This window comes from Labrus mixtus, chromosome 11, assembly GCF_963584025.1.
Source record: "Labrus mixtus chromosome 11, fLabMix1.1, whole genome shotgun sequence".
Lineage (NCBI taxonomy): Eukaryota > Metazoa > Chordata > Actinopteri > Labriformes > Labridae > Labrus > Labrus mixtus.
In genome coordinates this window covers 1,188,985-1,211,030 of record NC_083622.1, presented here as the reverse complement: position 1 = coordinate 1,211,030, position 22,046 = coordinate 1,188,985, and the positions used below count along the sequence as shown (strand labels likewise).

Genomic DNA, 22,046 nt, shown 5'->3' with positions numbered 1-22,046 from the left:
TGGAAGTTGTGCAATGCACTGTTGAAATACAGAAGTGGTTGACACAACCAGATATATATATTTGCCAGAAGTTCAAATATCAAAACATTCAAACAATGCTTCAACACCACGGCGAAAAGAAGTTATTGCATTATTTCTTGTTTTTATTTTATAAAAATGCCAAGCAAATACCTGCATGCTGTCTACATTTCACAAATACACTGTCAAAAGTTTGATACAGAAATGTTGTTGAAGGACTAATTCTTGTCTGACGCACCTGACTTCTGAAACAGACGTATTGAGGAGGATTTTGCAGAATATGTGACCTTTAAAGTTTGTTCACTTCTTTTAATAATTAATTAATTGGGTGCCTTGCTCAAGGGCAGTGCTCAGGAAGTGGACTGGCACCTCTCCAGCTACCAGACCATTTTCCGGACTTGGTCCGTGACTTGAACCCTGCCGGAGCGACCCTCCGATTCCCAACCCAAGTCCCTACAGACTGAGCTACTGCCGCCCCTGTTTTTTTGTCACAATGAGGTTACCATGGTAAAAGTCTGAACACTTCCCTACATGAATCTTGCAGATGTCGAGAAATAAAGCCTGCTAATGTCCCTCATTATTATAACTGGCAAAGAGCAGGAGCCGGGTCTTTAACCCAGAGAGAAACCCGGTCAGATAAACGGTTCAATCAGGAAGTCAACCAGGAAACTTTAAGTGTGCTCGCAGAACATTCTGTGAAAGTCGCCTCGTGAAACTTCTTTGACTTTAAACAGAAAGAGGAAGTCGAGTTTTCCAACTCTTCTACATGACCTGCATTTAAACCTCCAGCGGTTCCACACTCGGGAGGCCCCCGAGAGGAAGGGAAGCTATGAGTCAGACGCTGAAGGGAGAGAGTGAGTGACGATGACAAAGACGGGGAGTGAAGAGAGAAAGAGCGTTTCTGTGGGCTGTAAACAGCAGTGAAAAAAAAAAAAAAACAAGGACACCCATTTATCCTGCGGGGGTAATGTGAGGGCAGATGCTGTCGAGGACGAGCCATTGTCATTGCCCCCCTCTCTTCTGTTGGTCTGTTTGAGCTGTGGCTGCTGTGCTACAAGGTAGAGAGTCTCACTGTGTACAAAGCTGGCTGCAGAGCCTCGAAACACTCAAAACAAACTGTTTAAAACACGGATCAGTGCAAAGAATCCTCAGATTTAAACACAAAAACAAACATGGAAGTATTGATCAAGTGCAGATATAAAAGCCGGACCAGTTCAGTTCCTTTAGACCCTTTTGGAAATGTCTCCAAGCCAGACGAGAAACTAATCATTCCCAATAAAACGGGACCAGTTGGAGAATATAATCGGACCCTAAGTTATGTTGTTGCGTGCTCAACGTGCTCAAACTAGGATCAATATTGGAGATGCTTTTGAAAAATGGAGAGAGGTTAGAACACAGAAAGGTTTACAGACCCATGCAGAGCTGGATAAACACTGAAGCTTCAGAGTCCACCACATGGTGACCTGTGTGAGCATCGACTCTAGAGAGGAGGGGGGGGGGGGGGGGGAGACAGCTCTCTATGATGTTTAGAATTTAGACTGCAGTACTCATTTTAAACACTAGGGGTCTTATTTTAAACCCAAAGCTGCTGCAAGAGAAAGAGAGAGGACGGTCTACATTACAAAAAGACGTTGCCGATGTCTATCCTGACAAACTTACTCCTTTATGATTCTGCTTGTTATAGATTTCAGAAGTGGTTATAAAAAAAAGGAGCCCAAACTGCAGATCAGAAAATAATCTGTGACTTTCTTGCTGCTCATTAGTTTCTGCAACTTTTCTGTCGTACATATTTGTGCAATCAAAACTGTGTGTATGATTTTGCCTTCAATTTCCGTTAATTTAAAACTAACCCCAGAAGAAATGATCCAATTGTTGGTGGCCTGGGCTTCTTCTTTTTTGTTGCCTTGGTATAATGAGGTTGTAATTTAAAATTCTGGTATTGTTGCAACCCTCTAGCGCCCCCACAGGCCGGACCTTTCAGGCAGAGCGTGGACTGCTGATGTCTCTGTGAAGCTGAGCGGCCATATTTCGTGACGTTTCAGTCTGTTACTTCTCTGATTAGAGTCTTCTTCACAGCTCTCTGTGGTTTCTAATCAGTTTCACGGCCTCTCAGATCTTAAGTGCATGTTTTTTTTTTGTTTTTTTTTTTAAATGGGATTTGATACGGCCGCGATAAGCAGAGAAAAGTGTTTCCACTGTTCCTGCAGAGGACAATCTGAGGAAACATGAAGCTGATCCCTGAGGGTGTGAGGGAAAATGTCTGAAAATGAAAGGTTTTTTTGTCTTCCGATATGAAACTATCTGTCCTGCTGCAGGTGGAAAGAATCCTTTAAACAGGTTTAACTTTGAATTTTTTATATTAATCCCTGAGGGAAATTCTGGTTTTACACTGTTATTGTGCTCCTCACACACACAGGCCTGAATCACACACATGCACATACATGACCTGTGGACATGCATTAGTGGCCTCAGCGTCCTGTCTCTATGACAACAGTTTGGTGACAACGACCACTGTATGACTGACACTGCTCTGTTACTTTTTACTGCACGTTTTATATTTGAGATTGTTTATTTCCTGATCAGACGCGGAGCGAGGAGGATGTGGGTACAAGACATAGGAGGGAAAACTATATGGAATAAGAGGGCTGAAGACGTCGATAGTTCCTTTCTGACAAACTGAAAGATTTTCAACTCGGAGCGGCCGCACAAGGAAGGCGCCCAGCTGCTTCAGACGACACTCCGCTGACACAAACCCAGCCGCCAACATCGGTGGTTTTTGAACGAGACCCGGTCGGACTTCGAATTGGTGGGACAACTTTTTTTTTTTTTTTTTTTTAAGATTTCTTTTTTGGCTTTTTGTTCCTTTATTGGGGAGATAGGACATCAGGGAGAGAGAGCGGTGTATACGTTGCATCACAGCAATAATTAAAAAAAAAAAAAAATGTTTTAATTTGAGGTTTGTTGTGAAAAAAAGAAATGGTCGTTTTAATTAAGTTGATTCAGCGGATTCGAACCCGGGCTGCCCACTTGGAGGACTCCATACATGGGGCGTGCGCTCTAACCACTGCACAGCATCGCTGGTGGGGCAGTGGTTTAACAATGAAATGGTCGTTGCAGAGGAAATCACCGCCTGTTGTCTTGGCAGTGTGTTTTTGCGTTTTCATGTGGACAAAGATGTTTTTAAGAAGTTGCCGTGTGTGGACAGGATTAACCGAAGGAGGAAAACCTTTTTTTTTTTTTTTAAGTACACACCTACGTATGGGTAAGGCTTTAACTGAACCTTCCCCTCAGATTACAACTGCAAAATGCAAAGCCTCATGTTTGATTAAAGATTTTTTTTTTGTCATTTTCTCCTCCAGGCAGGAAAACAAAAAAAACTGCTAACGTGCTCGTCTGAAGGAGAGAGTTAATCATTGGTTTTCAAAGCAGCCTCAGTAGGTCTGATGCCGTTATCTCTACTACAGCGAGTGAGCAAAGTGCACTGACACAGTTACCTCGTATCAGTGCTCTCCTGTAAATCCCGTCATCAGGATTAATTGAGCAACACGTCGGAGTAGGAGACTTCCTCTCTTCACTTTGCTCTAATATAATCAGATCCCGGTGTCTGGTGTCAGTAATCTGCTTTTCAGAATACTGTTGTAGGTTATTTAACCGGCGGGAACATCGGTTCAGTTTTGGTTTCCATCACCTTTAACAAGATTAACCTCCAATCCTGTTATCTGTGCTCATCACACTGCTGCTGCTGCTGTTGTGTAATCCTGTGTGTGTACCGACAGCAGGTCGAGATAACAGCTCCTCAGAGGGAGCTCTGTGTTATCAGGACAGTCCTCCTGTTTCATCTCAGGCAGGTTGTGAATGAAAACTCAGGCCAGGTGTGAGACCGAAAAAAAAACAATCTTCCAAAACCTTCAGAAAAACTGCAAATTTTCATCAGGTCTTAAAGATATACCCTCAGACATGGCATCAGGTGGGTTTGAAGGCCCTGACACACCAAGCAGACGGCAAAGAACTAGTGGCGGCGATCTCCTTGGTGTGTGTGCTGCCTCATGAATCACTAAAAAGAAAAGTGAATCCTCTAACGGTGGAGTAATGCTCCTGTATTCCATATTCCTCACCAAAGCAGCAGCTCTGGGGTCATCCTGTTCTAACTTTACCCGCAGCAACAGCAGGTCGATGAGCTTAGTTCGAATAAACCGCCTACCTTCTCTGGTCCAAACAAATCCAGAGCATTCAGGAGCAGAATCTAAAGTTAGAAGGAGGACATACTGGCTGCTGCATTGTTGTCAGAGAAGCCAGCACTTCAACATGTTTCCTTAATGTCTGATCATATAGTAAGGTATTTTTATTATTTAATTAACTACATATCAGAGTTTTTCCAACAGGTGACCTCTTCCTACAAAACCTCTTCTCTGAATCAGCAGTCAGGTGTACTAGATGCCAGCATTAATTGTTCTGACACAAAAGGTAAACATCAGTTCATGCCACATTATTTATCGATGGATCGATGCGTCCACAGGGCCGATATCAGCTGAAAAAGATGATGAACTGATGCACCAGTGCATCTCTATTAATCATGTCACAAAGGGAAGGGTTAGGCAAATGTCCAGCAGTTGGTCGCTGCTGACCTCAGCTGTCCTCAAACGCTCAGCAGCACCACAAACCCCCCCCCCCCCCCCACCCTTTATAGGTCACACACTGACGTCAGCAGAAGTTTGACTTTGAGTAGCAGTCGGTCAGAGTTAAAATTAACTTTAAGAACCTGTAAATAGAAATGATGCTCCAGCAGCTTTAGTGTTATTTCTCTGAGTATTTTCTGCAAGATTTAAGATTCTTTATCAGTTGTGCTCAGAGGGGGTGGTGGTGGAGTCCCTCAGAGCCCTCAGGGACTTGGGTTGGGAACCAGAGGGTCACCAGTTCAAGGGCCAGTATGGACTAAGTATGGTAATCTGTTTGTTGGAGACCTTCCATTGGGTTGGTGCGTAATCTTGCGAACCAGTTTGCTTTTCCATGGGGGCAAGGTCAGCAAAAGAGCCATGTCACCGATTAGATACGTCACTGAATACATCTTTGAGCCCTGAGCAAACCAACAACTTGGCGCTCATTCTGTGTGCACCCCCCCCCCCCCCCACCCTCTGACATCTCTCTGTAGTGCACGTCCATAGGATAGTTTGTGCATGTGTTATTCTGTATTCTGGGTCTTGAGTTAATGTAGCATAACAGAGTGAAAGACTGAACTAACCGTCTGGGATTAATAAAGTATGTCTTCTTCTTTTTCTAAGTAAAGAAACACTCCAAGTTATTCTGAATGTAGAAGCGTTTTTTTTCTCAGCGCCAGCGTCTTTATTCAATTGATTTCGATGAGGAGAGAGCGTCTGCAGCTGCAGGTAGCCACCAGGTGTCTTTTTTTGGAGCGCTTTGCCTTTTTTGTGCGGCCGCTCGGAGCACTTAAGTTGCAGATCTGTCAGCTCTTCAGAAAGGTGCTGTTGTCCAAATGTATGGATTCTATGTATTTTAGCATCCTATGGATCGTGTCTTGAACCCACATCCTCCTCGCTCCGCGTCTAATCCAGATATAAACCATCTAAAATAAAAAAAACATGCAGTAAAAAGTAACGGAGCAGTGTCGGTCATACAGCGGCCGTTGCTAACAGACTGTTGTCATGGAGTCAGGACGGACATGCAGCGCTTTTTTTCTCAGTGCAACAAACACTTCATGCAAGCCCTCCTGAGCGCACAGCCAGCGCTTTTCTGCCCGGAAAAAACTGCCAGGTGGACACAGGACTTACTGATTCCTCCGCATATATGCAAATTTAATTTTTAACCTAAAATATTAAAAGCTAGCAGACTGCTGAGACGACATTTCATCCCTCTCTACGGCTTCAGGGTTTCCCTTACAGAGGCTGCAAGAGATACTCAGCTTAGTTGTTGCCAAACTTATATTTAAAACAAAAAGACATGAGTGTAAAGAAAAGTCAAAACAACACACTAAGGACTGGACAAGGTGATACTGAGGATACATGTAGATGCACACTCAAGGATCTGATTTTGAACCGCTTGCCTCTGAACTGTTATGGAGACACATGAGCTGCAGATGTTTTTATAACCATGTGTGTGGGTGTTTGCGGTTAAGAAGCCAAATATTTCAGTAGTATCAGTGTTTTGTTTTGCTGAGGTTTGGGTCCATCCTGTGAAAGCTGGAGCCTGCAGTCAGACCTGAGATCCCGTCTGTCCTCGCTTTGAGCAGCAGGGAGGGAGTGTTCTTAATCGCTCTTCTTCTGCAGGTTCAAACACATCAAGTGTAGGAGGCCACAAGATCTCGCTGACTTGATTCACGTCAAGTTCAAACGCGCAGAAGAAGAAGAAGAAGAATGACTCGTCGGAATTGATCAGATACCACACAGCTCTCACAGAAAACAATTACATAACTTCAGATTTGCGACAGATGACTATCACTACTGTAGAAGTCACATGATGTGAAGAATTTATTTTGATTTCAGGGCCCCCTCTGAGGACATACGCTGCACCTTTCTTTAGCCACCTGTGGGACTAAAAAAGTTCTGGACATCCTACAAACTTTAACAGCATGCCAAGGCTTCATCAGAAATGGAAACTTAGATAGGAGCTAAGATAACATAAGCATGTAGAAAGATGCCTCAGCTATTTCCGCAAAAGAAATCCACATTATGTAAGACAAATCAACCATGCAGACTTTTACAGGGTTGGTAATCAGCGAAGGCAAAGACTTTCAATATTATCACGATGTTTTAGTCTTAATAATGTTATTCCTTTATAATAATGCAACTTGTCCCAAAAAAAAGTCATGCAGTGCCTCCTGCGTGTGGGCTACTTTTAGGTTAACTACAATCAGGCGATTTCACATTATGCACGGCCGTTTTGTACCATGCTCGAGCACGATTGCTCCCCCATCCCCTCTCCCCCCGCTGTTCTGCTTTCACATTAGTATACTGTTTTGTGCCCGAGTACACTTGCATAATAATGACCCTAAAGCCAGCAGCCGGTTGATAATCTCAAAGGATCGTCTTTATTTTTTTAATATTATTCACCAGAAACTAAAGTCTTGATCGGGACGTCTAATACCTGCTGACGAGCGTACAAAGCTTCAGGGTACACAAACATATTTGCAGGTTTGTAGCGATCCTGTAACACTGCTGAAGCAGTGGGCCGCTGTCTGCAGAGAGACGAGTGTCCCTGTTGTAAGTTTGCATCTCCTGAATCGCACCAGCTGTTGTTTTTGCTACAACATTACTGTCTTCATTTACAGAGGTCATGAGTGTTTTCTACCTGCAATTTTTAGTATTTAAATGCCAAAAAATGAGCCAATATGTGGGGCCTGGGACTTCTATCTTTGAAAGTGTGGTTATCAGTTTAAAATAAACACAAAATATTTGCACCCTAATGAAATGATAATTGTTCAGTGAAGACACAGCTTGCTCTAGTCATGCCTCTTTCTCCTACTGATAATTTACATCACCTTCATTAAGGCCATTAGTCGCCACCGCAACCAAAACCACAAGGCCCCCTTTAACAGACACAGACTCCATACATGCAAGCTCCAGGTATTGACCACGTGTAGATCGATGGGCAGTAGCTTGTGTCATGTGGAAGTCAAAAAATCTGGTATCGTAGCAACCTTACAAATGACTTAGTCACCTGAGAAACAGAACCAAACATCATGCAGCGTCCTGGAGTCTGAAAGGAGACTCTCTGGCTCTGTGAGTGTTCAAAACTGAAGCTAACCAGGCAGTGTGCGCTCTGTGCAGAGAGCAGATTTCTCCTGGTCATTAGTTTGAAAACAGACACTTACAAACTGAAGTGTCACAGCTTGTAGCTCGGTGTGGACTGTGGTTGGCCTGCTGTTAAAAACGGGACGGACAGGATGGCGTTTGTGAGGAATGTGCTGTGAACAGGCCTCCATCTGTTTCCCTCATTCTGCTGAACTCATGTGCGCTGCAGGGCGACCTTTGAGCTTTTCCAACGCCTATAAAACCAACAGGTAGCAGAACGCCATGACAATATTCTTGGCTTCCTTTCCACATTTCCTCCTTCTGCATGATCCCCGAAAAAAATAATATTATTTCAAATTCCTTCAGCTGAAAATCTTGCCACGTCCCGATCGACACAAACAGAGAAAACACCTGGAGGATAAAATAATCCATTCCTAAAGGTGATCCACAACCATCAAGAAGCTAAAGCTAAAGAATATAAATGTCTTTAAAATCAACTTTAACAAGACTTTCTATGCTTGTTTTCTAATTTTGTTTTACAATCTATTCATTGGTTCTCACAAAATCCTGCAGGGTCGTCTTCAAATTACTTTCTAAATCTTAATTAACGGTCCAATAAGTGCCGCCTCACCTGCAGCATGTGTGTGCATATTAACACCACGAATCACTTTCAGGAAAGTTATGGAAAAAGTAACTTAAATAGCACTTATAAAACTTATCTAAACGTCAATTTGAAAATGAAATTGACAAAATCCATGTAAGCCTGTGATCAGCTCTGCAGCTGGCTTTTTTAAAAGTTAAATCTGGTGTCAAATAAATTTGATTGATGAGTTTCCTGTCACGATTCTTGCACGCTCTTGTTATCTCACTTCCTTTGACTGCCTCATGATTCAGTAATTATTCATTATGTCCTGTGGGTTGAGATGTTACAGGTTAAGATGAATTGTTACATCACTGACGACATCTTAAAAACAGGAAAAGCAAGTTTTTTCTTTAATGGCAGTTTGACGAGATGGCAGGAGAGTGTGTGTGTGGTGTGCCTTAAGGCAGTGGTTTAGGACCACTATTGTTTTCAGTTTCTACAAAGCATTAAGGATTAATTTTTACATTACAGCTGCACATTAACGTGCTATCGCAGCAAGACCTTCATCCCTTCCTCCTTTTCTTAAGAACTATTCAGACTGCTGTTACAAGGCGCGATATTTACATCCCTGTAACATTTCGCCTTCAATATGAATGTTGCAGAGGCGTAATGGGGTTCTAAGGATTTCCCCCTGTACCACCTTCTGCAGTATTAACAGAGGAATTACAGGGGCAAGAGCGGTGTGTGTGTGTGCGCATGTCTGACTGTGTGTGTATGTGAAGCTCACACTGTGCTGTGCTCTCTCACACTTCAAAAAGCAATAACGCAATGTGAATTCACAGACTGGGACACCAATATTACGTCGTTGCAGAATCAATATGAATGTGTTAAGGCGTAGTTGCGGCGCTGTTGAGAAATTGCACTCTGAAAAGGGCTTTAGTTGTCACAATCCAATGAGCATCTGAGATAACAAATATTGGATTACAAATGTTAACCCTGGCAGGTGCATCCAGGACTCATATTGTACAAATATTGGTAATTATATGGGGAAGCTTCAAGGTGTGACTATGTGTAACAGTGTCACTGAATTTTCATCCAAACCTACGTTACCTCTTTCTGTCTCAGTGTCCGCAGCAGAAAACAGCAGAGAGGAGACACACTGCTTTGACGAGAGTGTAACATCTGCTGAGGCCACATGAGAAAAAAGAGAAGTGAGATGTTTGTGAGTTGAGTAATGGTTTGCCAAAATGTGTCCAGATATGGAAATGAGAAGTGTCGATGTTGAAAGTAGACAATGACTGTACTCACTACTGCCTTTCTGTAAGTCTTGTATTGTTGCTTTGATGCTGAATATGTCTCGTAGATATTCTGAGGCTTTGATGCAAACTTAAATCGTTTTAACATCAAAATAATCTTTAAAGCATCAAACTGCATGATATCAACAACCCGCAGTCTAGTTCCACATTCAAATCACTGTCAGTTGAGTCTCTGCACTTTTGTTTTTTGGCTGTGTCATTGCACACAAAGCAACGCCGAATCATCAGCAAGCCAGGCTGTAAACGTTAAACCATTTGTCCGGAAGAAAGTTTTGAATTATTTTGAGTTATGCAAACGTTTTTACATAGGTCTCCTCCGCTCTAAATCCTCCTCTCTTACAGATCCTGCGATTATAACCCCAAAAGTCCCATATCGGTCGGACCCTACAGATAAAACTGGGTAGAAGCTTTGAATTGAACAGCCAGTTCAAGCTACTTTACAGACAAAGTCATGTCACTACAACACTAAAATCTACAAACTGCTTTCAAGAGGCTGCAAAAAAAACACGAGCACCTTGTTTAAAATCGTCACAAGAACCTATGATGCAGATGATTTTTCTCTAATATGCAGTATTGTTTTTTTTCTGCCGTTAAATCAACATTTTCCCCAACCTGTAGCTTTCCAGGAAGGATGCATTTCTACCAACACGTGTATGTGTTTAGAGTCGGGTGTGCGAGCTGTTGCCATTTTAAGAAAACACAGAAGTAATACTTCTTGAAAGTCATTATCGTATGACACAGTGTGTCTCCGAGATTTAAGTTTAAATTCAGACCACTAAAACAATCCCTTCAGGAAGTTGCGATGTCGTGACCCCGACTATTAACACAATTTTTACCAATCACCACAAATCCTGCAGCACGTTGTTTTTACAACAAGTTACATGAAAAAAAGAAAGCCTCAAAACATCACAACTTTCACCACAACTTCTCTAAAAAGCTGTCCCAAGATCAGACACTTCAGGCCGCAGCAATCACAAAAGTTTTCCCAGCCCAGGAGGAAGTGATAAAAGATCAACCGAAAAATAAAAAGGCTTTTCATCACCTGTGAGCTTGAGTAGATGTTTCAAACTACTGAGGCATGAAGAAGAAACCAGTAAAAATGAGCAGCTGAAGTTCAAATAAGATCCTAACAATACCGATACCTGCAAGTGTGGCGTGCTCTGGAGCATGTAATCAAGCGGTCTCTGTTTAGTTAATCTGTTCGTTTACCTGTTGTTGTAGCACAGAGGAAGTGACCCGCTCTTCTTATGCTAATCTGCATCCATTTATACACAGAGACGTGCTGGATTATGTGCCGGGCGTTGGATTACACACCAGAAATCCTGTGCATGCAGAGTGAAAGCAGGTGAGGTGGAAGGAATACCTGTAAGTAATGTCTCCGAGCCACGCCCTCCTCGGCGCTGGCAGAACGAGTTTAACCACGCTGAGACATGACGGAAGGGAAAGACGGGTTCGGAAAGTCTTTGTCTCCTCCAGCAGCTTAAAACACCTGATAAACTGCTCGCTAATTTTACCCGCCGCTCTGGGTCGGAGACTGGAAATGGAAGGTGACAGTTTCCTCTCTTGGTAGCGGGTAACTTTAGGTTTGCTCTTTACTTACATGTGACTAAGCTGATGGTTATAAACCACCCAGAAAGAACAAAAGTGCAAGCCTTTAACTTTTCTGCTTCACTGGACTACAAAGTGAGAATCCTTTAAAGACCAGCTGTGGTGCACATGGCACTTTAGAAACCACATTTTCCTCCTTTTAAATTGTTCAATGATTGGGTAAAGACCACACGTTTCTATCCCGAGAGTCCTGGTATCATTCATTCAGGTTTACATCTGAGCATTCTTAATCTGTTTTTACATCTTGTGTTCCTGCACTGTTTGGGTCATGTGCATCTGAAAAACAATCTGACTTGGCTTTTAAGGTGCAATGTTTGAAACATGACATTTAGTGCTTACACAGTCAGTCAACAGTGTTCCCCGCACATAGACGATACCTGGGTGGGCCGCCCAGGTATATTTCCGACCTGTTTTTATTTAATTTTTCATTCATTCATAAAATTGCTGCATGACAGCGCACGCACCTTCACTTTCTCTCTCTCTCTCGAGTGCGCCCCCACCTATACAGCGTTATATCCCTCGCACGCATATTATTTTTGCGAGCGCTTTCACAGCCTTCGTGCGCAGAATTTATCTGCTTGCGCGAGCAATATTGTATCCTGCGAGGAGAATACCATGCTCTATCTCTCCCCCCACTCTTCTCATGGCTTAAAAATGTGAATGTTCAGCTGCTTGCTGCTGATGCTGGACTCCTATAAATAACAGAATATCAAGTGGAACTTTTCAAACCGCGAGGCGTAGTCGTTGTGTTTGGGTCTGTGAGCGTGCGTGGATAAATTGAGCAGATTAAAGTTGTCTTCTGCAAAAGCTAAATTAATTTAGAGGGCAAAACACATTTGATATCAACTCAAACCTTATGTTAAAAGAACCCCTAAGATAAGAGTAAGAAAAAGTATGTCGATCCCCTGCAAAGTGAAGGAGGTCATGAAGAAGACTTGAAAGACTGAGACCATAAACTCACTAGATAAATGTTTAGGGAATATACTAACTGAGAATTTGACTAATCGTCTCGTCGACTTCTTTAACTTCCTCATCAGCTTCACTTTTTAACACCGAGAGGCTGCGTCCTCTGTTTCTATACAGGCTATGATTAAGATCTTCTCCTTAACCTTTGAGAGCAGGGCGGCATTTCAGCCTCATAACGGTCTCATTACTGAAGAGGTCAAACGTTCAGGAACAATTGTGGCGAGTATTCTGCTGAAGAGTCTCTCAAACCTCTTCAGGGTTACAGGTGATAAAAAGTTTCAAACACCGACTTTAACAGAAACTCCAATTAGAACCAGTTTGTACGTCCGTCTGAGTTGCAGCAGTTGCACAACTATAATTAATTTTGGACACAACATAATCGCCTCCCTGAACTCTTCACGACCCATCAGCCCAAAACACATTTTCAACCACAACCTTATCTCCACTCCCGTGTCCTTTGAACACTCCTTCTTCCTGCAGAGGTGCTCGGATTAACGCTGAACGACACACGTCCAGGAAATTCATCCTTTTTTATTCCCAATTTCAAAAGCTGTCATTCATCATGAGCTGTCGGTGTAAACATCTCTGGAGAGGATATGTATGTGTGTGGACTAGGGTTATCACAATACCAGAGTTTTAAATTTGGTTATAAAATTTGTAAAAAGAAAACGATATTGATATCCGTTTCAATTCCATTTTAACCAAAAAAGAAGGACTCCTAGGCAGCCATTATTGGGTTTTAATTACCAAGAAACTGCAGGTAAACTTCTGCACACGGTCTAAAATTGCATGAAAGACGTTAGCAACAGTTTGCTACAGAAGCATCGCTGCCGTATTTGTGTATATTTAGACATTGCTCTCTCTCTTTTACTGGCGGCAGCTTTCGGTGAAAAGTACGACTGAAGATCTGAAGAAGTTTTGGTAACGAAAAGTATCTTAGTGTCTAACATTTTGACAACCTTAGGCTATGTGTCCCAACTAGCGTTTTTCCGTTTCTCCATTGTTTTATATTTGAGATAGTTTTTACCCGAACAAACACGGAGCAGAGACGATGTGGGTACAATTTTAGACAATATTACGGGGAATATCATACATTTTGAAAAGAGCGCTGGTGACGTGCCGCTGTCTGCACGCTCTGGAGACGGATTAGGGCGTGTGATGTGGAGACAGGAGCATTGACCTAAGACCTATTTGGTTTTTTGAACCAGGCTGTAAACATGTTAATCTCTGCTGTAAAAACAGGCTTTTTAGAATGGGTGTGTATGTGACTTCCTGTGCTTCTGCAGCCAGCCTCTAGTGGACACTCGAGGAACTGCAGGATTTTACACTTCGACATTGGCTTTAGGACCGGAGATTGCCGCTTGGTTCAAACTATGCCGATATTGCGAGTAAGGTTTCAGAGGTCCGTCATCCATGGATGATAAAAGAAGATATCCACAAGTAGTAATAATTTTCTTCATAGATTAATTTGTGAGGACTTGAGAAGTGAAAATGTCAGTCAAATCTCTCAGAAGTCATCTTTATGAAAAGTTAGATATTTATTTTTTGCATCTCAATAGTGAAAATAAAATAATCTTACAATTTAAATAACTCTGATTTTATTTCTTGCTTCTCAGATTTTAAATATTTGCAGCTTTTGTTCTGTTCTTACCTTTATAATTGTAATGATTCAGTGTTTTGGACGGCTGAAACCTGAAGACGGTATCCTTTTACACTTCCTTTTGAAAGTGGCATGCTTCTGCATTTTATGGTCTTTCGTAAACAAGGACAATTATCCTGGTCTGTTTTAACCATCATGACCTACCTACAGCAGTCGTAATATTTTTAATTAATCCACAGCAACAACAAATGACTGGCAAAACAAACTTTTAACTTCTTTTTTGGAACAACAACCTGTCACAGCTGAGAAGATATATAACACAAGAGGCAAACAAATATATAAAGGACATGTGTTAGCGTGATTAGAAGTCTAAAAGCAGGCGTTCAATCCGTCCAAACAGTGAGGAATTCCTTTCGTGTTAATTGGATACAAATGGATAATACGCTTAAAACAACCAGACTGGAATGAACATGTGAATGAACAGAGGCACAAACACCGACTACTCATGAGAGAAGACGAGTGAAACTGTAACTCAAAGTAACCCCTCAGCAGACCTGACTCAGGAAAGTGAAGGAGAAGCAAACTTCCTCATTAGTGGTAGAAAAAGATTCACCAGGGGAAGGCCGACACATTCACTTTCACTGCACACCTCTGACAGATCATTGGCTGCCTGTACGGATTTACCGGTACCTTACAAATATGGTCAATTTAAATCGATTGGACAAAAAAATATATATTTTTAAACTGCAGCTTGTTTAATTGGGATGAAACTATTCGGCATCAACGGTTCAATATGTGATTGTAAATTGCATATTTTACAGTTTTGTGAACGAGCTTCCATGCAAAGCATTTCTCTCTGAATTGGCTCGTTTTTTTTGTGCCTGTGAGTCCATGCGCTGGGATAAAGAAACGCCTCCCCACCGAGTTAATATCCAATCACTATGTGCTAAAGTTGGGGGGACACATTACTTTAACACGGCGAGCTGTGAGGAGAGGCAGCGGTGTAGTCAAGACCACACCAACCGAGACCAAGACATACCCAAGACAGGAGTGCTCCGAGACAGAGACAAGACCCAGACCGAGGCAGGGCGAGACCAAGACATCCAAGACCATGAATATCACAGAAAAATCATCAACTTGTGTGCAGGCGGCGTGTCACTCACTTAGACCGTAACACCGGAAAGCGTGGATAAAACGGGAGGATAAAAATCAAACTACATATTAATTAAAGTTATTTGTTCTTTTAGAAAGAGGCGTTTTCCCTTTTCAAAGTAATTACATGGGAAAATAGTGGTCTTGGCAGTCTTGATCTAAAATCCGGGGTCCGCACTGTCCCAAGACCGAGACCTTCAAAAAGATTTGGAGTACCACAACACCAGACAGTGGTATGAGGAAACACCGCCGTCTTTTGAAATCAGTCGTGTGAGGACGTTTCGGTTTCAGCGTCGAGTAAAATACCAAGGAAGATAAAACGGTCAACATAAAAAACTGACTGTCTGCAAACATCGTTTTCACACGTGTCGCTTCTCAGATGGAAACACTGACTGAGTTTACAGCAGGCTGTCACGCAGCCACCAGCGGAGATGTGGACGGGGGGAGAGTGAACGGAGAAGCAACAATACACAAAGAAATATCAACGCTGTTTCTGTGCGAAAGTCCGCAAAACAAGATTGGTTTGGTTGGAGGAGTCAATCAGCTGGAGGGAGGACGCCGCCGTCATTGGTTGGGGAGTCGGGTCAACTCGATAAGGCCTGCTGGGATCCTCAGGAGGAGCGGCGCGTGTTAACTGACCGCAGCAGCAGCAGCTTGTTATTCCTCGGTCTGCACATCGTTGTTGAAGCCTTGTTCTTTAAGTTTTTCGTCAGCTCTGATTTGTGTTTTAAATCTTTTGTTTATTGCCTTTTTTCTTTTGTGCTCATTTCTGTCTCCAGTTTAAATTAAGTTTAGAGATCGTTCTTTGTTTGATAGATGTTTGAATTTGTGTGGTAAATAAATCCTTGTTAAATCAAGATTAGTTTTTGCCTTTGGTTTTTGGGGACCGGGGGAAGTGACTTTCCGGGGTTTTATGTTACAAACCTGCCCCCCTAGACGGGTGCGTAACAGGCATGGACCCCCCCTTAAAATCAAATGGGCGCCACACCAAAATCCTTAACAAAGATCGGCATTTTATAAAGAAATTAGTCACAGAAAATGCAATTAATTTGTATGTTTGTGCTCAAACTTCATCCCACCCCTGTGTAAATCAGTTCCCCAGCTGGGCCCCCCTTACTCAACAGGTCTGGACACACCCCTGGGATTATGATTTACACTAGATTTACTTTTTAAAGTTAAAAAAAATGTATGCAAAAGTATAGAAATATTTTTAAATCTCATCCTGCACAATGTCAGACTCCTACAGGAGGGTTTTGGGTGAACCAGACTTATCTAACTGGAAAGTTTTGCAGTAAATCAAACTTGAATCTAATGTCACAGAAAGCTGCGGCTCACCAAACCTGCCAAAAATAAATAAACCACAATGACTTTATCCCACAGGATTGAAGTGCCATCACGTGACAGGGACGTAAACTACCCCCGAGTCTAAACCCTTTCACATTTCTGCACTTTTTTCAGCCCGCAAGGTTTCCTCAAAAATAGTTTTTAAAGTTATTTCAGAGTCTGTCAAAGTGGTGCCAATGGGCAAAGTTAGCATGCTAGCATAGAAGTTAGCTGCCAACGTAAACACGGCTCATTTGTCACGTAGCAAACTGAATTAATCCTCCCTGTGGTTTACTCTGTGGTTCATCCCGCTGTATTATATTCCAGTTTGTAACTTTGTGAAGGTGAAGTGGTAGTTTTGGTGAGATAAGTCGACCAGTTAGCGGCTGTTAGCATGAATGGGAAAAAGTAGCAGCAGCCCCACGGAGCAACAGGAGCAACTTTTAAATCAGGAGAAAGTACCCACCCGACGGCTCCTCTCGTCCTCAGGACACTTTAGCAGCGACTTGAAGCTCTGTGTTAGTCCAGATAAAGTGAGTTGAAGCAGGGGCTGCCCTCCTCAGAGACCGCAGAGTCCGCAGGCAGGAGACCGAGCAGCTGGAACTCAAACAAACACCGACGAGCTGCTGAAGCTGCGGAGACACTAAAACAACAATATGGCAGCGGAGCGCCGAGACGCGTTCACGGACCTGCTGGACAGTCCGAAAATACAACCACTGACGAGAAACCATTGATGATGATGATGATGGTTTTTGTTTGATAACGACGACTTATAAGATGGTTTCTATACTGATTAGAGCTCTACACTATGCTCTACCAATGAAAGGCGTCTGATCCAACCTTCACAACAGGGTCCTAAGACGCTGACTAGACTCTTCTCCTCTGTCGCCCCCCCGGTGGTGGAATGAACTTCCAAACTCCATGTGATCTGCAGAGTCCCTCTGCACCTTTAAGAAAAAGCTAAAGACCCAGCTCTTTCATGAATACCTACTAACTTAATGATGATGGTCTCCATATTATTGATGATGATGATGGTAATGACGATGGTTTTTGTTTGATAACGACGACTTATAAGATGGTTTCTATACTGATTAGAGCTCTCAAGAACTGCCCTCAATGTTGTGCTTTGCCTCTGGTCACTTCCTGTCAGCACCTGTGTGTCCAATCAGACTCAAAGCTGATCGTTTGCTCTTACTGACATTGTTCCCTTTTTTCTAGATCCTTGCTTGTGTTGTTCTTACTCTCTGATGTACGACGCTTTGGATAAAAGAGTCTGATAAGTGAAGTGTAGAATTGTAGAAGTTGTCACCCAACTTATGCACACAAGTTTTTTTTAGTTTTGGGGTCTTCAAGGGCTCCTACAAACTCTGTATCTACTGAGACTCCAAAGTGACGTACATCAGAGATTAAGAACAACACAAGCAAGGATCTAGAAAAAAGGGAACAATGTCAGTAAGAGCAAACGATCAGCTTTGAGTCTGATTGGACACACAGGTGCTGACAGGAAGTGACCAGAGGCAAAGCACAACATTGAGGGCAGTTCTTGAGAGCTCTAATCAGTATAGAAACCATCTTATAAGTCGTCGTTATCAAACAAAAACCATCGTCATTACCATCATCATCATCAATAATATGGAGACCATCATCATTAAGTTAGTAGGTATTCATGAAAGAGCTGGGTCTTTATGACTGTCTATGAGTGAGAAGCTCGAGTCCTGCCAGCTGTACTGTTGTCAGAGTCGTGTTTACATGGACGAGAAGGCCTCGCTTATATAAAGCTGTTTCAGTCGAGGACTAGAGAGAAGAAGAACATGCTCACTGATTATTTGGAGGTCGCATAAGTGTCTTCACGGTCATTCTGTGTCAATTTATGTGCAATGTGAAGCTACGAGTTAACTAAAGTGTGCTAACGTTAGCACAACAATGCAGGACACAGGTGATTGCAGCTCGAGCCAATGACTTTGTCCGCTGATTGTGCTTAATGGTGCTTAATTATGGTGCGTTCTATTTGATAACTCCTTCATGAGAAGGCGAGAGGAGAGGGATTGGAGGTGTGTCTCTGCAGGAGAGCAGAGGCGTCGCCAAGCAGCAGTTTATTTTGGTTTCATGCTGGTCTACTGCATCAAAAAGTCTCACCTTTTTCCTTTAACGAAGACTAAAATGCAAAAGTGCGAGAGAGCACAGAACAGCGGGAGCTCTGCATACACACAAAGTCAGACATGACACACACACAGCGGCGCAGAGGGGCCGTCATTTTGTCCCTTCATTACACCTCTGCATCGGCGAAACATCACAGGGGCGTAAATATCGCACCTTGAAACAACACTCTGAATAGGGATATATCCTTACAATTTGTTAGAAGCTGCTTGACATCCACTGGATCTCTGAACAAGAGAAGCTGTTTACGCTGCAGAGTAAACAAATCCTTAGTGTGTGTTATTGTTTTGTAAATCAGACTGTCTTTTTGACTCTTTTGCAGGAGGACTAACGGGTGCTAAAGCCACACAATCCTTTATTGAATCAGGCCCTCAGCTTTAATAAAGCGTCACACTGTTTCCCTGCAGCGGAGCCGACACACACTCGATATTTAAACATTTACTGGATGTGCAGCACTTGCATCTATAATTAGCATGTCAGTTTCAGTTTCAGAAGACATTGGTGACTGGACAGCATTAAAAATAAATTAAAAATAAACTGGAATTGAAAACAAGAAGTCAAAATGAAATACAAATAAAAACTAAACTAAACCAAAAACTATTATAACTTCTGCATTAGGATGGAAACTCTGCATATGGGGGTTTTATTTAGATCAAATATAGGACATCAACATGATGCTGAACAAAAACAATCTTTTTTTTCACTAACTCATCATGTCAGGACAGATTCAAATCGATCGTCATTACTAACAGGGGTGTGAGTCTGCAAGAAAAAGCTTTGACATGTTCAATCTTCCCGCACGGACAAACTAAAACAAGTATCAACAAGTGACATGCCCCAACCGCTCTTCTGCTCAGCTGTGAAGTAATGTGTTTGATTATTCCCACGTGCAGTGAAAGCAGCACGAGCAGAGCCAGAAGCTGAGCTGTGTGGGGAGGAGACCTGCAGCTCCTGGTTCAGAGTCATCAGAAACACGACCGGACATGAATGCAGCAGGTTAACAGAGAAAAACTGCACAGTCACCCAATCTGTGAAAAGAGTCATTTAAAGTTCCTCTTTTCCTTCTTTGATTCACGTTTCTGTCGCTACGGGAACAAACTTAAGTCAGGCCAATCTGACAACATCGAACAAAATGGTTTAAACTTAAACTTGTATATTTATTTTCTTGTCTTCTAACTACTCAAAGCTCTTTCACACCTACACATTCACACCCTGATGGTAGAGGCTGCTGTGTAGTGAGACCATCAGTATTAACTCATCCATTCACACATTTATCCGCTGCGGACGAAGCAGAAGAAGGAACTTGGGGTTAAGTGTCTTGCCCTATAGGACACATCGGACATGTGGCTGCAGGAGCTGGGGATCAAACCCTGCTGGGGATCAAACCCTCGACCCTCCGGTTGAGAGACGACCGACTCTACCACTGAGTCACAGCCGCCCCGCTATTCAGTCCGTACAAGCAGCCTAAAAAAGCAGGAACAAAATGCAAACGCAGAAGGTCAAAAAGAATACATGCAAATACAACAGGCAGGTCTGTAAAGGCTGTCAAAGTTATAAAGCAATTCAATCAAATAAAGAAATAAAAGAATAAACACAAAGTCACACTTGAGTTTGAAGCCAGTCTGGATGCAAAGAACAGCTGCTGGTGTTGTGCAACAAAAACCTTCCTGATATCTGTGTAAAAGTTTATTTTCAGGGTCATGAATGAACTCTCAAGCTAAGCTCTGAAATCTTTTTTCTTTTCCAGCTTTGCACAAACAAATAGAAGAAAAAAATCCTCTAGCTGTGGAATCACAGAGAGGAAACACAGAAACTCAGTGCACGTCTGACTCGATGTGTATTTGTGCTGCATTGTTTAGTAAATATGCAGTTCAGATCGCTGCGGGGTAAAACAAACACACAAACAGAAACACAAACAGATCGTTTATTCTCCTGCCGTGCAGCTTTCTCTGGAGTCCCTCAGGGAACCAAAAAAAAAAGGAAATATTTAGTGTTCTCCTGAGATACTTCTGCGTCCTCTCTTTTCTCATTTATTTCCTCTTCTCATGTCCGCAGATCGGCTCCAAAAAGTCTGAAGAAAATATGAAGAATTGAGAGGAAGAGGGGACAGTGTGTGCTGCATGTTCTGAGGCCCTTAAAGAGAATCCTTCATCAGAGGAGGTCAAACCCAGTGTGAGTTAGGTTTTATTATAGAATAGAAACTTGTTTGTATCTCCCTCCTTCATGTTTGCAGAAATAAACATCTACAATGTGCTGCTTAATGAAAGGTTCACTAAACTGAACTTTTTCATATCTGGTTAAAAAAAAACTTTAACGAGCAGCGGCATGAAATAAAACTGAGTGAAGAGGTTGTGGTGTGATTTTGGGATTTCTTCAGATCTTTTCTCACTCAGCGTTGACTGAGGTTAAAAGCCTGAAAGCTTCCTGAGTCCTTCTTTACAGAAAAAAATAATTGATGAAGGTTTTTTTCTTTCATAACAGGAGTGAATGAAGATCACAATAATGACAAATACAAAAGCAAGAAAATTGCACATTTGTGGCACTTTTCTTTCTCTTTGACTCGACATATTTTGATCACAGACTTTGTACCAGATCATTAAAAACATTTATTCTAGAAACTCTTCAGAGAAACGTTCCCTGAACGGATGCAAATTAGACCCTGACCTCATGTGACACTCAGAGTTTTGCTTTGAGATGTTTTTCTTTCAAAGAAAATATGAAACCCAATTAAATGGACTGAACTTGTTTTCAACACAAAGTCAAACATCTCATGCACACACACACACACACACACACACGCCCACACACACACGCCCACAGCCTGCTCTACCTCCTGAACAGCAGCAGACATTACTGAAAGAAGCCAAAAATTCATTTTATTTTGATTATGCTTGCGTTTTTTAGGTCTCTATCCTCTTCTTCTAAAGCAAAAGAAGAACTGGCTTAAGCCTGCATTCTTCATCCTGGCCAGCAGGGGGAGACTCCACTGGTTGCAAAAACATTCCAAATTGTATGAAAACAGACTTTCTTCCAAGCGGCAACCTCGGGTGTTTAAAGAATTAAGCTGATGCTGAAGTTCCTGGAGTGTCCACTAGAGGCTGGCTGCAGAATCACAGGAAGTCACATACACACCCATTCTAAAAAGCCTGTTTCTACAGCAGAGATTAACATGTTTACAGCCTGGTTCAAAAAAACAAATAGGTCTGATTAGCTCATGTCTCAGACAGCATTTCCAGCATGGAGACCGCCACCGATGGGACTCCAGCGCCCCCTGCAGGAGCAGACGGGTGATGTCACTCAGGCTTCAAACATTCATTTTTAAAGTCTATGCGTTCTTCACCTTGATTTATTCCCTCAGTAAACATTTTCTAGGAAGTTTATTGTCTCTAGTTTGAGTCCTCTTTGATACAGCCTGATGTTCATTTAGTAAATGATGGTCCCATTTAGAGTCAGAGAGAGGGGGAGGGGCTACCTTTGATTGACAAGTCACTACAACAACTGTCCGTCAACTCTCTGGTTCCCCCCCCAAAAAAATGTTGACTGCAAAAATTTGACTATAAGGATTTCAAATTGCAAAT

At 42.4% G+C, this 22,046-nt stretch overlaps 1 protein-coding gene and 1 long non-coding RNA gene across 3 annotated transcripts in view; both read right to left on the bottom strand.

The window, feature by feature from the left end:
• The window catches only part of plekhf2 (pleckstrin homology domain containing, family F (with FYVE domain) member 2), a 29,316-nt gene extending 12,334 nt beyond the window's left edge, over positions 1 to 16,982 (bottom strand). Inside the window, exon 1 of one of the 2 annotated variants that reach the window (XM_061049516.1) lies at positions 16,778 to 16,982. Coding sequence is in view for 1 of the 2 variants with exons in the window: in XM_061049515.1 (XP_060905498.1) it covers positions 10,872 to 10,923 (52 nt within the window). In the remaining variant the exon portion in view is untranslated. Of the gene's footprint in view, positions 1 to 10,871; positions 11,614 to 16,777 lie in introns of those variants that run through there. The other variant, XM_061049515.1, reaches the window with a different exon arrangement.
• Positions 1 to 21,696, bottom strand: part of LOC132983285 (uncharacterized) — a 162,362-nt gene extending 140,666 nt beyond the window's left edge. The window contains exon 1 of the long non-coding RNA XR_009674825.1: positions 21,561 to 21,696. This is a non-coding gene — a long non-coding RNA (uncharacterized LOC132983285). The remainder of the gene's footprint in view (positions 1 to 21,560) is intronic.
• Between the last annotated feature and the right edge of the window lie 350 nt (positions 21,697 to 22,046).